Source organism: Ochotona princeps, chromosome 10, assembly GCF_030435755.1.
Source record: "Ochotona princeps isolate mOchPri1 chromosome 10, mOchPri1.hap1, whole genome shotgun sequence".
NCBI lineage: Eukaryota > Metazoa > Chordata > Mammalia > Lagomorpha > Ochotonidae > Ochotona > Ochotona princeps.
Genome location: NC_080841.1, coordinates 13,941,281 through 13,957,026, shown reverse-complemented (window position 1 = coordinate 13,957,026; position 15,746 = coordinate 13,941,281). Strand labels below are relative to the sequence as shown.

The window sequence follows — 15,746 nt, the reverse complement described above, 5'->3', positions numbered from 1 at the left end:
AGGCAGGCATTGCAGGTGGCAGCTTCTGATGCTAACCTTACTAGTCTTTGGGCATCAGCTCCGAGTAGGCATGCCAGCTCCTATGTCCCTTCGAGGCTGTGCTCCGACTCCCTCTGGATGCCTCTGGGAGGCTTTGGACCCTTCTGTCCCCCTCTCTTGATTGCGCTGCCTTTCAGAGAAACTAATCTTTAAGAATTGCTGAGTTGTAGGTGAGTCATCAGGTCCACCGGCTTGGCGGGCAGGCAGGCCAAACCATGCTGGGCGTTCATAGCCCATCAACCTTGGGAAAGCTATCTGTGGTCCTGTGAGCCTGTGTCTCCCTACCTGCTGAGTGGGCACAGTGTGACGTCAAGGCTGTTGCTTGGGTTGAATATGGCAGGTGCCAGAAAGCAGCCATGGGGAGCTTGATGCCAGCTCTGTGGCTGCCTCACCACCGCTGTCTATGTGGCATAAACTGCTCTGGGAGCACACAAATGAAGTAGTGGACAGTGTGCAGCTTTCCCTGGTCCCGGCGATAGAGCTGTCTGCATCTGTGCCCACCTCTCTTCCCCTAGACATCCCTTCTACCACCATGAGGAACATCTTCAAGAGGAACCAGGAACCCATCGTGGCACCTGCCACCACCACGGCCACGATGCCGGTTGGTCCTGTGGACAACTCCACCGAGAGTGGGGGTGCCGGGGAGAGCCAGGAGGACATGTTTGCCAAGATCAAGGACAAGTTCTTCAATGAGATCAACAAGATACCCCGTGAGTTTCCTGGGGGCCGGGAGGGCGGGGTTGGGCCAAGCCCAAGGGGTGTGATTGGCTGGGCACAGGCTGGCTTCTTTGGGGAGCCCTGCTAAGAAGGAAAGACAGAGCATGGAGCAGCATGGGCCATGGCCCAGCCTCCCAGGGGAGGGAACAGTGCTCTCAGCTGAAATACTACTTGGTTTTCAGTAGCACTTGACATTGTTCATGATGGGGTGTGGGAAACAAGAGCCTCCACTACATAGGAGATACTGGGACTCAGTGTACAGAGGTGAGGCCACCCTGCTGGGGCGCAGAACACAGCGGCCCCACGCCCAGGCCCAGACACGTTAGAGCTGCCCAGTCCAGCCCGGTCTTCCAGGTGCAGCCAAAGCTGTAGGAAGTTTTCTGAGTGTACCTGCTCAGGCCCATCAAGAGAGGTGTAAGAGCTGGGGCGCAAGGACTCTTCCTACCCCTGGGTCTGGCAAGGACCACCCATCTCCCCCTGCCAGGGCCAGGCCTCCAAAAATCAGGCAAGGCACGCCTTAGAGCCCAGAGGATGTGCTGTTGCCACCTCTCACCCTATTAGCTAGTGGCTGCGTCCGCAAGACCAGGTGCTCACATGGACAGAACATTCAGTCATAGGTGGCAAAGAGCATGTGCCTTCATGCACATGGCGCATGCAGGTATGGTCACACGATGTGGAGCGTGGGCCTCGGGAGGTGGTCATGGTCACAACCCATCATTGCTGGTGCTTTGGGGGGGCAGGGGCCACGAAGCTGGCACTGCTGGCCACAGCATGGGGGGTCTTTTCTCTGTGGGCAGTCCCGCCCTGGGCGCTGATCGCCATTGCCGTGGTCGCCGGCCTCCTGCTCCTCACCTGCTGCTTCTGTATCTGTAAGAAGTGCTGCTGCAAGAAGAAGAAGAACAAGAAGGAGAAGGGCAAGGGCATGAAGAATGCCATGAACATGAAGGACATGAAGGGCGGCCAGGTGGGGTGTGGGGACGGGCCTCGCCGGGGAGTCGCAGCTGCTGCCAGGGGAAGCGGGGGCTTCAGGACACCCATAGCCTGGCAGCATGAGACTGCGGGTCTGGGGTGACCTTGTGTCCCCAGCTGCCGATGGGACAGGGCAGTCCACTTGTGTGAGAGGATAGTAAGATAATAGCTCCGTGAGCCCTGAAGTGTCTGGTGGAGTAGGAGGGAGGTTCTCGGCCATCCATCAACTTCCACCAGGCTGGGCTAGATGGACTCGGGCCCCAGTCACTTGGCAATCTAGTGCGGGTGCTGGTGCGGGCGGAGTTGCCCTCGATGACCATAGTTTGTCCTTTCAAGTTCTTAGCCCGCCCTCCAGCCCCCGCTGGGCGTTGCTTGTCCCCTGGTTTGCTACTGGGGGTAACCGGGAGAAAGCTCTCACTCGGGATACCTTGCAAGAAAGCAGGATGGCAGGTCTTGTGCGCAGGAATGCGCGTGCGCAAGGCCCTAAGGCAGCCTGCCATACATGTGCATGCCGGGGAAGGGAGTCCCGCGTGGCTGTGACCTGGGGGCTGCTTCAAACTGCAGTTTTCTATCCGATCACTTTCTCCTCCTTCTCTTTTCACCTCTCAACTCACCCTGCTCCTGTCCTTCCGGACTGCACTCCTGGTACGTTGTGCCCGTGGGCGGGGCTTGAGCTGTGGGAGGAGCTGACCCGGGAAGCCAATCCCCCAGCGGAGCACCTGTTGTGGAGCCCCCTCTTCTGAGGCAGGGCCGGGCTCCAGGGGGCGGCCTGGGGCTTCTGCTGGGCTGGGAGAGGCTGCGCCCTGTGCAGAGCTACCCTCCCCGCCTCACCCTGACTGACGGCTCTAAGGTGGGCGTGGTCTAGCAGGTGGATCCAGGCTGTTCTCTTCCCCATGTACCTCTCCCCCAGCCTTACAGGATGACGACGACGCAGAGACAGGCTTGACCGAAGGGGAAGGTGAGGGAGAGGAGGAAAAAGAGCCAGAGAACTTGGGCAAGTTGCAGTTCTCCCTCGACTACGATTTCCAAGCCAACCAGGTGTGTGGGGCTCACGTGGGGCCAGAGCACAGCATATGTTGGGGGTGGGGACTGGGAGAGAAATGATGCCCCTAGAGGTGGGGCTGGCGGCTTGTCACGTGGACCTGGGCAGGTTGCAAACCACAGGGCATACACCCTGGACAGCTGACCCTGGCGTGGCCTCAGCCTGCACTGGAGGAGGTTCTGGACCAACTGCTGTGGCCCTGCCTGCCTATCTTGGTCTCTTATCTCCACTTGAGTTTTCCCAGCTCCCAGGGATGGAGATGGAGGCCTGCCTGGTCTTCCTGCCGTGGGGAGGGTGACTGGGTGGGCTCTGGGGCCAGGTCTGGTGTGGAAACAGTGCTGAGTTGCAGGCCCCTCTCTTCCCATCTCTGCAGCTGACCGTGGGTGTCCTGCAGGCTGCTGAGCTACCTGCCCTGGACATGGGGGGCACCTCAGACCCCTACGTCAAAGTCTTCCTCCTTCCAGACAAGAAGAAGAAATACGAGACCAAAGTGCATCGGAAGACACTGAACCCTGCCTTCAATGAGACCTTCACCTTCAAGGTGACGCGGGCCCCTCCCTGGCTCAGTGCGCCCTCTAATTAGCCCAGCCTGGGATGCTGGCATGAGAGTCACATGGTCCCCAGGGTCCTCTTGCCCTCTCACTCCCCCCTGTGGGCTGGCTGGAAATGGCATATCAGCCAGCCTCCAATTGCTCTGGCCCCTTCTGACCCCCTCGTGTCCTCCAGGTGCCCTACCAGGAGCTGGGAGGCAAGACCCTGGTGATGGCCATCTATGACTTTGACCGCTTCTCCAAACATGATATTATTGGAGAAGTCAAGGTGCCCATGAACACAGTGGACCTCGGCCAGCCCATCGAGGAGTGGAGAGACCTGCAGGGTGGCGAAAAGGAGGAGGTGAGTGTGAGGCCGAAGGAGGGACGCAGTGGCATGCTGGGCCTTCCACCTCTTGGGCAGATGGCCATGGAGGCCAACAACGTGGCTCAGGGTGTGTTGGCTCCAAGCAGCCCAGCTGTTGAGCTTGGGCAAGCTGCTTCCACTCCATGGGGGCTCTCCTCTTCCCAGCTGTGGATGAGGGGTGTGTGTAAAGCAGGTGCACAGTCTGGGGCTTGGGGGGTGCCGAGGTTCTGCTCAGCCCCGGGCCAGTGGCTTGTGCCTTGGTTGCTGTATTCAGAAAGATCACATCTGTTCTCCAGGATGCCCAGTATGGGCACCTGTCCCTCCCTCAGCGCCCCATGACCAGCGTGCTGTGAGACACTGGTGGGGAATGCACTTCCAGGAACTTCATTAAACTGAAGGTGGCAGGCACTGTGGTATAGCATCTACACTGCTGCTTGAGACACCCTCATCCCATAGTGGAATCCCACCTCTGCTTCTGATCCAGCTTCCTGCTAATGAGCCTGGGCAACAGAAGACAAAATCTCAAGTATCTGGGTTCTTGCAACTCATGTGGGGAACCTGGATGGAGCTCCTGGCTTCTGCCTGTCTCAGCCCTGGCTGTGGTGGTCATGTGGGGAGGTAGTCAGTGGATGGGAGAATGCTCTCTTTCTCTCCTTCTGTCACTCTGCCTTCCAATTAAGTCTTCTAAAACATTTTTTAAAATCTTGTTTTATTTGGAAGGCAGAGAGACAAAATTTCCATCCACTGGTTCACTTTCCAAATACCAGCAGCAGCCCACAGGGGGCTACAGCCAGGAACTGGAACTCCACCCAGTCTCCCATGTGAGTGGCAGCAGCCTGAGAACTCCCTGCTGTGTCCCAGCAGGTGCCTCTTCAGGAGGGGCAATGGAGAGGGAACTGGGGCTCTAACCCAGGCCCTCCAAATGGGAGACAGGCGTCTCAGGCAGTGGTTTAACCTGCCCTTCTGAAATGCTGAGGTATCCTTGCTTTTATTGAGCAACTGTTGGATATCTAGCTCTCTAGGGTAGCCAGTCCACCTCCCAAGCATCAGTCATGTGACTCGGCCAAGCCCAGCCCACGGTGTGCTCAGTACCCCATGGGGCAGTGACAGGGGTGAGAGGCCTCAGAAAACCTGTGTGTGGGGGAGGAAGGCTGGGTCGTGTGTGAAGAGGTCTGCTTTGCCGGATGGCCCCGCTCCCAAGAAGAGTTCTGGTGGACACCCTTGGGTTCAGGAGTCCCTTGGGGTCAGGAGTCCCCCTCGCCATGCTGCTCCCAGGCTAGAGCTGTCATGTGTCTTTGGGTTGTTTTCTCTGGGAGCCCCGGGTTCTGGTTGGTCACTGTGTGCGTGAAGGGTTAAGTGACAGTGAAGAGGGGCGCCTACGGAGGTGCAGCAGGAGGGCCAACGCCACAGTCATCATGGAGGTGGGACAGGAGATTGAGGCTGTGGGGGGGGGGCAGGGGAGGGCCAATCGCTGTCTGGCTAGAGGTTCCTGGTAAAGATGGGGTCAGCCACGCCAGAGGCAGGGGCGTGGCTACAATGACCCGAGGCCTCCTTCCCTCTCCTCTGTGGGCAGCCGGAAAAGCTCGGTGACATCTGCACCTCCCTGCGCTACGTGCCCACAGCTGGCAAGCTCACCGTCTGCATCCTGGAGGCCAAGAATCTCAAGAAGATGGACGTGGGCGGCCTTTCAGGTGCGTGCAGCGCTCCTGGCGGCCGGGGGGTGGCACCAGTGAGCCAGGCATGGCCCTAGCACCCTGCAATCTTGCACTGCTGATCAAGGAGAAAACTTTACCACCTGGGGACCAGGATGTCTCACCACGGGGCAACCAGGCTCTAGCTTCCCAGCCCATCTTCCACAAGAGTTCCCTAGCCTCAGTCTGATCCGCCTCCTTGAGCACTCTGGCCACAGACCATGGGCCATAGGGGAAGGGGCCAAAGAGATTTTATCTGCCAGGTTAGCTATTGTAGGATTTGACTTTTCCCAGCCAAGTTGGAGGAAGGCTTAGCCTAAAGCATGCCTCTCCAACGAGCTGCCTAGGAGAGGCAGCAGGCTCTGGGAGGATGCCCCCTTGGTCTGGCCTTCTCAGAGGCCAGTCCTGTATGTGGGCTCTAGTCCTGTGTGAGGGCTCCTGCCCCATGTACCCCAAATGAGACCATTTGCTGCCCTCTGCCCTTTGTTTCCCCTCTGCAAAGTCCCAAGTCCTTCCTCAGCCTCTGGTGCCCTGCCACCCCACCCACGCACCTGCTCCTAGCAGCCCCAACCCTGCCACTCAGAGCTGACCCTCAGGTCCTAGTCACCTCCCTGCTGCACTGGAAGCCAGTGGCGCCTTGGCCTTGGTCCTTCGTGCCTTGCAGGGTGGGGACACACTGGGGGGCAGGGGCTGAGGCTGTGTCCCTCCACAGACCCCTACGTGAAGATCCACCTGATGCAGAATGGCAAACGGCTCAAAAAGAAGAAGACAACGGTGAAGAAGAAGACCCTGAACCCCTACTTCAACGAATCTTTCAGCTTTGAAATCCCCTTTGAGCAGATTCAGGTGCGTGGGGGAGCCAGGGCTGGGGGCTTAGGCAGGGAGCTGGGGAGGCAAAGCAAGCAGCACAGCTGGGCCTGCTCTGGTCCACGCGCCCCCGGGGAGGGAGGGAGCCAGTGGGGCAGGTGGGGCCTGGGGGGTAGGTGAGCAAGTGCTAAGGCAGTCAGCTGCCAGGGTGCCATGGTTCCCCTCTTCTTCCGTCTTCCCACCCTCAGTACTCACCGCCCACCTGCTCCTGGTCCCTGCAGCTCCTGACCGGCCCCTTGCTGCCACCAGACCCCTTGTCCCCAGTGCCTCTTCCTGCAGGGTGAGGTTTTTTTTGAAACATGAGCCATTGTTTCTGTGAAGTCTCAGAGCACCCCTGCCACTTTAAGTCCCTCACCTACAGCACCACCCAGCCCGTCTTGTCCTTCTCACTAGGTGCCAGGCAGACACCAGATGTGTGCCCCTCCTGTCTCCCTCTCCCCCCAGGCTAGTCTTTCCTGGACTCCTTTCCCTGTCTTGTGCTCTGGAGAATTCCTCAGCTATCTTGTCCCAGTTCAGTGTCACCTCCTTTGGGAAGCCTTTCCTGATTGCGTGTTTGCCTCTCCAGCCTTGCTGTCATGGCTCTGGGTTAGGAGGTAGTGATGTGTCTGTGGAACTCTCTAGATGTGAAGTTCACTTTCACTTTGCCTTCTGGGCACCAAGTGCTTTCTTTGCACAGCCCCCGAAGCCCAGCACAAGCCTGGAAATGCTGGTAAATGCAGATTCCGCAGGAGCCCAAGTTGGAGGTCAAGGCCCTCGGAGGCCATTCCATGCCTGTCATTGGAGTATGATGATGGGGGATCACTGAGGTCATGAGAGCCCCATCTTGGCCTGCCAACTCATCCCTCTGACACCCTCCTCCACCTGCCCTGCTTTCTTCTGCAGAAGGTCCAGGTTGTGGTCACTGTGCTAGACTACGACAAGCTGGGCAAGAACGAAGCCATTGGCAAGATCTTTGTGGGCAGCAATGCCACGGGCACGGAGCTCCGGCACTGGTCCGACATGCTGGCCAATCCGCGGAGGCCCATTGCCCAGTGGCACTCGTTGAAGCCTGAGGAGGAGGTGGACGCGCTCCTGGGCAAGAACAAGTAGGCGACAGTGGCGATGGCCAGGGCCTCGCCCTTTACGGACCCTGACGAGATCCAGAGCTCTCAATACCTCAGTTATGCGACCTAGAGGTGTTCCCATCCGTCCGTGGTTGTGTCCTTGTCCTCCCATCCTTTCTCTTTTTAAATGCCCTCTTCCCTTGGATGGCTGAGTGAGGAGAGTCCCCTGAGAGGTGATAGAGAAGCCTGGCTCTATTGGTTGTCCCAGGAGCGGTCAGCTGCATGTGTTTGTCACTGAGCCCCCCTCACCACCTAGGAACTTCATTCATGCCTCACCCTGCCCAGGCCTGCCACTGGCACAAAATGGCAGCACTTCCTATTGTCAGCGTGTGTTCCAGACCCACAACATGGCGGCACTTCCTGTTTCCTGACAGTGGCTGCAGCCCACAGGCCAGTGGTGGATGTGGATGCGTGGTTGTGTCCGTGTGTCTGCCTTGAAGGCTGTTGCTTCAAGGAGTGCGGCCGAGGACAGTGAGCTGCGTGGGCGGGGTCAGTTCACGGGGGCCCCGACGTGAAGGACGTCCTCTGTGTCAAAGTGGGCATCTTCTCTCGGCTGGCGGACCAGGGTAAGGTGTGGGGAGGGTGCCGGCAGCTCTGCTTCGCCTAGCGTGTGGCTGCTGGGGAGGAGCAGGCTGGGGGCGTGGATGTGCGTCCAGGACTGGGACCAAATCCCTGATGCCGCCTGGGCTCCCTCCTGCCAGTCACAGTGTCCCCGAAGCATGCGTCTGGGTCATCCGCGGGATGAACTCCCGGCTGGGTCAGACGCCCAGGGTACTGTGGGTCCCAGGGTGTCCCTGTTCATAAATAACAAGCTAGCGGGAAACAGAAGCTGCTGGCCCAGCGAGGCCCGCCTTGGGCCCCCTCAGGCAGCGCAGGGGCCGCCTCCTGCCTCCGGCCCTGTCCGGCGGTTCCTTCGCTGCCCTTGCCTTTCCCGTTATGTGTCCGCTTCTGTGTCTTTTTCTAAGAGGAGCAGTGCTGCCTGCAGACTTGTTTGTCCAGAGCCAGAGAACTCGGAGCGGATGATTGGAATGTGTTGGGTGCCTCTGAGGTCCAGCTAAGAAGAGGGGTGGTGGGCACAAAGGGAGGGTGGAGGTCAGACAGTGCAGCCTGGGGGCCCTGCAGGTCCCCAGAGACCATTTTAGCTTTCAGACCTTTGGCCCTCCATGCCTCCACGACAGGCTCATGGGCAGCTGGAGCAGTCCGGGAGGCCCCAAGCTGGCATTCACTGGGTGGAGACTGGCCAGGGTGTCTGCCCCACGCTCGGTCGTGCCCCAGCCCCCATTAACCTATTGTCCCCGACATTGATAAAAAGCCATATATATGTCAGTCACGTTACACTGAGTCCCTGCCAACCCTCCAGCCGGGTGGGAGAGTCAGGACCCACTCTTTGCCCCCCTTCCTTTGGCCCCTTTGTTCCCTCCAGTAGGCCCTCAGGCTCTTTTCATCCACCCTACCCCGGGAAAACTCACTGAGCCTCCAGAGGCCTGGGAATCTTTTTCTTGCCCAGCAAAAATAGTAGCACTTCCTGTCTCCCCCGATGTGGGATGCTGTGGCCACTCCAGGCACCTGAGAGAAAGGGATGCTATTGAGAAGGGTCAGGTTTGGAGGACCCTTTCTCTTCTTTTGAAAAAGGTGGGGGACAGGGTGGGGGATGCATCTGCTGGGCTTTGTGCTGTCTGCACCCACCTTCTCGGGGTGGCTGTGGGAAGTTAGCTACTTTATATGCTGTCTCTGTGTGTGTATGTGTGAGTACATGTATGTGGGATGGGGGAAGGTCAACTCTGATTATGAACTGATTGGCAGCAGGTACCTCAGCGTCTGGGTGGCCACGAGAAGTCCCCGTCATCTTCTCCCACCCCTAGCGCTGAGGGGTGCTCCCTCAGGCTCTCTCCCCTCATTCCTCCCTGTCCAACCTCCTCTCCTGGTTCCCCCTCCCCTGCCCTCTCCTACCCTTGCCCTGCCTACCTTTTACCACCCCACTCCTGCTCCCTGAGCCATCTGATTAAGCAGCAGCTGTGGTGGTCTGGGTGTCCCTGAAGACTAGCTGGACTGCATTCCTCTGTGCTCCTGTAGAGAGAGGGTGGGGGCTGGATGGGAGGGGACAGGACTGAGACCTGAGACCCGGCAGCCATGGGAAGCCATTGTGTGTGTTGGGGTGGGGGGAGTCCTGCCCTTGGGTACAGCGTCTGGAGTGCATGGCATCTGTCGGGGCCACAGGCTTGGGGGGCACGTGCTGATACTTGTAGGTGTCCTACACCTGCAGGCCCTCCCTGCCGTGCAGGGCAATTTCTGGGGCTGTGGAGGCTTGGGGACTGTAGGCACTAAGGGGTAGGCTGGGGCAGGGTGTTCGGCCCCTAAGAGGCCTGAACAGAGGTGGGTCTTACACAGAGGGGCTGAGGCTGCAAACCCTGAGGGCCACACACATTTGGGCTAAGGCTTGGCAGCTTCATTTTCCTCCTCATGGAGGAATCCTCCTGGAAGGGAAATAGCTGCCAGAACTACCGACGAGCTGGCAGACTTTGGCATATGGGGAAGGAAAACTGAGGCAACCCCAGGCAGGCAGCAATCTTATGGAAGGTATGGGAAGGGACTTTCTTGGAGTCTTTGTAATGGGTCAATGGGGAGCAGGCCATGGCTCCCCCAGGAAGCCGATTCTCCCCCAGGAAGCCACTCCCAGGTGTGTCTGGGATGCAAGGCTCCAGAAAGAGGGAGGGAGGTCCTACAGCTTTCCCGTGGGTCCACCTCCGTGCAGCAGGCTGGTGACAGCAAACAGGACGAGAGACAGGCCTACCCCAGGTCAGGGAGGGGATATTGCATGTTTTTCTCATGTTCCAGGCACCTGTGTCCTCCAGTCTTAGAGGGGCAACCTGTTCTAGCAGGGGCACCCTCCCCATCAGGTAGGATGGGATGAATCAAGAACTGCTCCCCTCTGCCAGCCTCTGTGTGGTCCCTTCTTCTCCTCCTTCCCACCTCAGGCTGGTCAGAGCCCAGGGTGGCAGTGGGCCTGGAAGTATATCAAATCTTACCTTGGTGGCCCAGGGCCCCATGGTATGGCTGCCAGCCTGGCAGGAAGACAACAAAGAGTTTGTAAGTACTGCACATCCCAGGCACTGTTTGTGACACATGGACACTGAGGGTGGCCGGAACTCAGCTGGCAGTGGCTATCCCGTACAGTGTCTGGCAAGCCCACCCTGCAGCCCCCTCCCTCCTTTCCCTTGGTCCCTGTGGGGCCACCAAGGAGTTGACTTCACCTGTGTTCCAAGCTGTAACCTTGAGAAGGAGACACTGTGACTTGGAAGACACATGAATCCATTTTTTAAGCAACAACAAAACCAGAACCTTCTGAAGCCATCGGAGCCTCGCTTGACCCCTCCCCTTGCACATTGTGCCATATCCAAGAACAACTGCCCCCTGCACCTGATGGACCCTGCAGTCCTCATGCATGTCTAACTCCATGTAAATAGCCGCATGGCAATGCCCAGAGGCCCCTGGACCCCCAGTCCCACACTCATCCTACAGGCCTGGTGGAGTCTGCCCCTTTGGTTTTTCTGTCCCCGCCTGCTCTGCCTCCCCCGCCTTGGGGGGCATCCTCCTGGGGAGCTACTTGTAGCCGGTCCTGGGGGATGCTGGAGTTGCTGTTGCCCCAGGGCCTGTGGGCTGTGCCTCCATCTGCAGTGCCAGCCTCCGGCTCGGTGCTCCACCCAGCCTGCCGTCCAGTGTCCTGTGGCTCCCGTGTCCTGTGTGTTTGTGTGTGGTGTGGTACCCTTCTCCCACTGTCTGAATTAACTGAAAAGCCATAAAGGGGGTCTCCTGCTGGAGCCTGCTCCAGCTCCACCTAGGACCCCCATGTCCCTCTGGCTCCCACTGAATATTTGTGAAGGGCTCCCCTATTGTCACTCCCTCCTGCTCAGACCTATGTCATGATGGTGATGGTGTCGGGGCTTCTGGTGGGGCCCTGGGGAATGGCTGTACCTGTAGACTGTTGTGGAGAGGAAGTACTGGGGATGCCACAATCCTAGAGCCTTCCCTGGGGATGCCCAAGGAGCCACTGGGATTTCCAGGGGGCAGCCAGCCAGCAGCTTAGCCTGCAGCCCAGCTCCCGTTCCCCTCAGGGCCGGCAGTACAAGCCCTGCTTGCTCCTGGTCTATGTGGGGAAGGTTCAGGGGGTGAACCCTGGGCAATGCAGAGGGCTCAGTGCTGGCCCCACATGTCCTCCTGCAGCCCAACAGGGAGCACCCCCAGATAGGGTAGAGCAGCACTCCCAGAGCTGGGTGACCCAGGCCTGCCAGGGCTCCTTTGAGTGGTGGCATGAGGCATGGCTTTAGGAGACTGGGCAGGACAGGAGTGTACCCAGATAAGTGTACCAGGGTGCGGAGAGGTGGGCAGAGGGGACTGGAGCTCCCAAGGGGCTCCGGCACCGTGTTAGAGAGGGACAGGCCGTGCCCTGGCTGCAGAGGGCAACCATGTGAGAAGAAGGCACATTGGCATGAGAGAGAGAAAAGAGGATTAGGCAGGGGTGTAAGACAAGGGGTGAGTGGGCTCTGCCACTTACAGACCACCACTTCCAAGCACCCGGGAGAACCAGGGTGTACTTGGGAGGGCGGGGAGGACCAGTTCTGGCCTCCCCCAAGCTCTCCCCAGGCCTCTCTGGCTTTCACACCCACGGCAAAGGCCAACAGTGGAACATGGCCGGCAGCTGGCCAGGCGAATGTGCGGCTGACCCTTCTGTCCAGCCTCCTCGGCGCCCAGCAGAGTTTGGCCCTTGTCACCGAAGCCCGTCCATGTTGCCCTGCCTGCTGCCTATCTGAGGACTTGATGTGCTTCCTACGGATACCCCGGGGGCCTGGACACTTCAGGGCCAGTCAGGTGGAGTGTCCCTGGTCTCCAGGGAAGGACACCTATGGAGCCCCGGCCTCCCCTCCCCCCTCCTCTGCTTGGCACTGCTCTCCAAAACCTTCTGTGGACTCTGTTGTTCTCGTCTGACCTCCTGTCAAACTGTTATTTTGTAATGAGCTGCGTCTCCTTATTAAAGAAATAAGCTGAAGCAAATCTGGGGGAGGGTGGGCATTGAGTCGTTTGCTGGGTGCTGGGTATGTGGGGTGTGAGGTCAGCATGTGGGTGAGGGCTTGGGGTCCATTCTCTTTAGCCAGGCACTCCGTGATGTGTGTGGAGCTCCTGGTACCTCCTGGTGGCCAACGTGCCAGTGCCCTTTGCTCCATGGGAGGGGGACAGCATTGCAGGAAGCTTCTTCCAGGACATCCAACAGAGCTGGGTTCAGAGCACAGGCTAGTGTGAGCCAGGGTTGGGAGTTGGACAAGAAAAATCTACGAAGTCCTCAGAGATTTTGGGGACAAAGAGAGTCTTATAGCACTGCCTGTAAGGCCAGGAAGGGGTTAAAGCCCACCTTCAAGATAGGGGGCCCACGCATGCCAGCAGGCGAGGGCCTGGGTCTTTTCCCATCTGTCCCCAGGCTGGGCTGGAGGCCTGGTGTCCACCGGCTGGTCCTGTGTACGCAGACCTCACTGCGTCCGGCAAGGACATAGAGAAGTGGTGCGGACCCTGTGCACCAGACAGGCCTGAACTCTTCAACTGTGACTTCATGTGTGTTTGTTCTGCTGCTGCTCAGGCTCCCGACAGCTGGTGACAGCAGGGGAAAAGAATCTTCCCTCCGACCTCCTGCCAAATCAGTGACCAGGGATTTCCGCTTGGCAGGGGACACGGGGCAGGGCAGAACTTGCTGATGGGTAAACCAGACCCCAGCTTCCCTGCTCAGACCACCCACCCTCAGGGCCTGCCAGTGGGCCCAGGCAGCTTCTCCCTGGGTTCGGCTCTGTGGTCTGTTTGCATTTCGCCTCCTGTAATCCCAAGGCAGCCTCTGTGATCCAGAATCTCCTGAATCAAACACAACCTTTTGGTGAAGACACCTGTGCGGCAGAGGTGAAGGGTCAGGCCTGGGGAGGTGCATGTGCACAAGATTCACCTCTGCTCTGGACCCAGGGTGCGAGCGCACATGACTGGGCTCGGCGCCAGCTGGTTCAGCCCATATTCCTGGTCCCTTGGAGCTGGCTGCCGGGACTTGCAGGATTCTTTAGAACGCAGTCCCCCTAGAGGGGGGTGCCCTGGTGCTCCTGGCGCCCATCCCTTCTGTCAGGGCAGACCACAAGCATCTTCAGGTGCTTAGGAATTGTAGGAGTCGGTGGGGAGGCTTCTCTGGCATCGCAGAGACCATGTGAAAGTGCAAGAGTTTGCCTAGATTGGAGATTCTGTAAGCCCCATTTCCTGAACTGTGGAGACGTGAGCTCAAAGTTAAAACACAATTTTATTTACTCATTTATAAATACTGTTGTGTTTACAAGCATCATATAGGTGTGAATATTATTATTCTGAAACTTTCAAACACAGGATACTTAATACTATATAATAACAACCAGTAAAACAAAGTCATTCATCTCAGGGTTGAAAAGGCCACTCAAAATTTCATAAAAATACATTCAGTTCACAAAGCGAGTCTGGCTCCCCCTCCCTGGCTACCCCGCCCTACCCAGGTGTATTTACAGTGGACGCAAGTTCATCCGTCCAACGCCGCTGAAGAACAGTTACATCCGGCACCTTCCCTGTGCGGGAGGAGCAAGCAGCAGGGGTGGGGGTGGAGTGAGGACAGGCGCAGCACACTGCCGCCCAAGTGAGAGAGGCGTGGAGACGCCAGTGGAGTTTACAAGGTCAGGGAAGAGGCCAGCATGGAGGGAGGAAACCCACTGAGCCAGAGCCTGAGCCCTTCCACGAGGGTAGCTACACCGGCAAGGGCCAGTTGTGGGAGCCATGGCCTACCCCAGGGCTGGCAGGAGGCAGGCCTGACCTCTTAAGGGCTCAGAGACTGTCCTGAGCAGGGGATCTTGGGCCTGTCCCCTCCCGCAGAACCCTACCCTGCCCCTGCAGCCTGCAACCAAGTGTCCTTTATGCTCCACCCCCTCTGTACCTGGCCACTGTTTACCAGCAGACAAGCTGGAATCTTCTAGATTGCTGCCAAGTAGGAGAGAACAAGCCAGGCCAGATGCTGAGGCAAGAGTGGAACAGACCCCAGCTATGGGGGAACATTAGGGGTTCTGTTGAGCCCCTCTCCTCTGCTGAACTCTGTCTCCCACAGACCAGGAGTGGGTGAGCCGCAACTGCAAGAGCACTGATATACTAAGACACACTTATGCTGTAAAAGCTGACAATAGCCATTCCTCTCAGGACAGTGTCCTAGGCTGCCCTTGGCCAGGCTAGATTAGTCCTGGAGGCCTCCCAGCCCAACCTCACCCCAAAGGGGCTGGGAGCGCAGCCCGGGGGTGTGGGGTGTGGGAGAGAGGGTGGGTGAAGCTCCTGTTTGTTTTGGAAGTACATAAGAGCATCCTGTTGTCACCTCCAGAGGGCCACCCAAGTAACATTTGACTGGAAGCTTTAGAGGAGAAACAAAAGAAAATATCACTCTGGCAGCTCCCTGTCTATGGTGTCAGAGCACTGGGGAGGAGCTTGAAGAGCCATCTTCCGAGGGAGAAGGCAGGCGGGAAGCACAGAATGATGCATGGGGACAAAGCTGGCCTCTGAGTTCCCATTGTTACCAAGAACATGCCAGGCCCCGGGGCCGACACTGTGGTGCCAGGAATGAAGCCACTGCCTGCATTGCTGGCCGCCCAGGTTTAAGAACACTGGTTCAGGTTCTGGCTACACTGCTTCTGATCCAGTGGATGGTGACCCCAGGGGCCCCTGCCACTCATGTGAGACCCAGATGAAGTTCCTGACTCCTGGCTTTGGCCTGGCCTAGCCCTTCATGTTGCAGCCATTTGAAGAATAAACTAGTGGATGGAAGATCTCTCTCTCACTTTCTCTCTCTCACTCTGCCTTTTAAATAAATGAATAAATAAATAAATAAATAACTCTGAAAACAGAGCATGCCAGACATCATTTGGAAAGCTCTGGGCTAGCAGATGGGTGTGTGCACACGCACACATAGGCTAGAGGCACAGATAACCCGCCAACTGCTAACTTCTTCGACCAAATCAGAACATGCATCAGTGATGCTATTCTCAGACACGCCCACATCTCACGAGCTTTCCCCAAGGAGGGTCTTGGGGACCTGGCTGTAAGCCCTCCACCACCAATCTTGGAGGAGAGGTGAACATGCCTTTTCTTGGTATGCCACAGGGATCACCGCGTTTCCTAGCAGCTGGGACAGTGTCAGCTCCTGGGCTGCCAGGAAGTTGATCTACTTCCCATCTAATCAGGACGCAGGCGGTCATCAGTTGTCCCTGACAGGGTCTACTGTTCCCAAACAGTGTCAATACCCTTCAGGGCAGCTCATTAAAACCTCCACTCAGCCAAGTGACCAGTGGCACAACACTCATTTTCACGTGCCCACGTTTGCCTCTGGGAGACCCCTCC

General features: G+C 58.0%; 1 protein-coding gene across 1 annotated transcript; it reads left to right on the top strand.

Moving 5' to 3' along the window:
* The first annotated feature begins 568 nt into the window (after positions 1–568).
* On the top strand, positions 569–7,757 carry SYT2 (synaptotagmin 2). The gene is made up of 8 exons (XM_004578756.2): positions 569–749; positions 1,554–1,720; positions 2,644–2,763; positions 3,141–3,308; positions 3,494–3,661; positions 5,238–5,355; positions 6,068–6,201; positions 7,105–7,757. The coding sequence occupies exons 1-8, from the start codon at positions 572–574 to the stop codon at positions 7,309–7,311; spliced, it is 1,260 nt and encodes a 419-aa protein (XP_004578813.1). The 5' UTR covers positions 569–571; the 3' UTR covers positions 7,312–7,757.
* Positions 7,758–15,746: the final 7,989 nt, after the last annotated feature.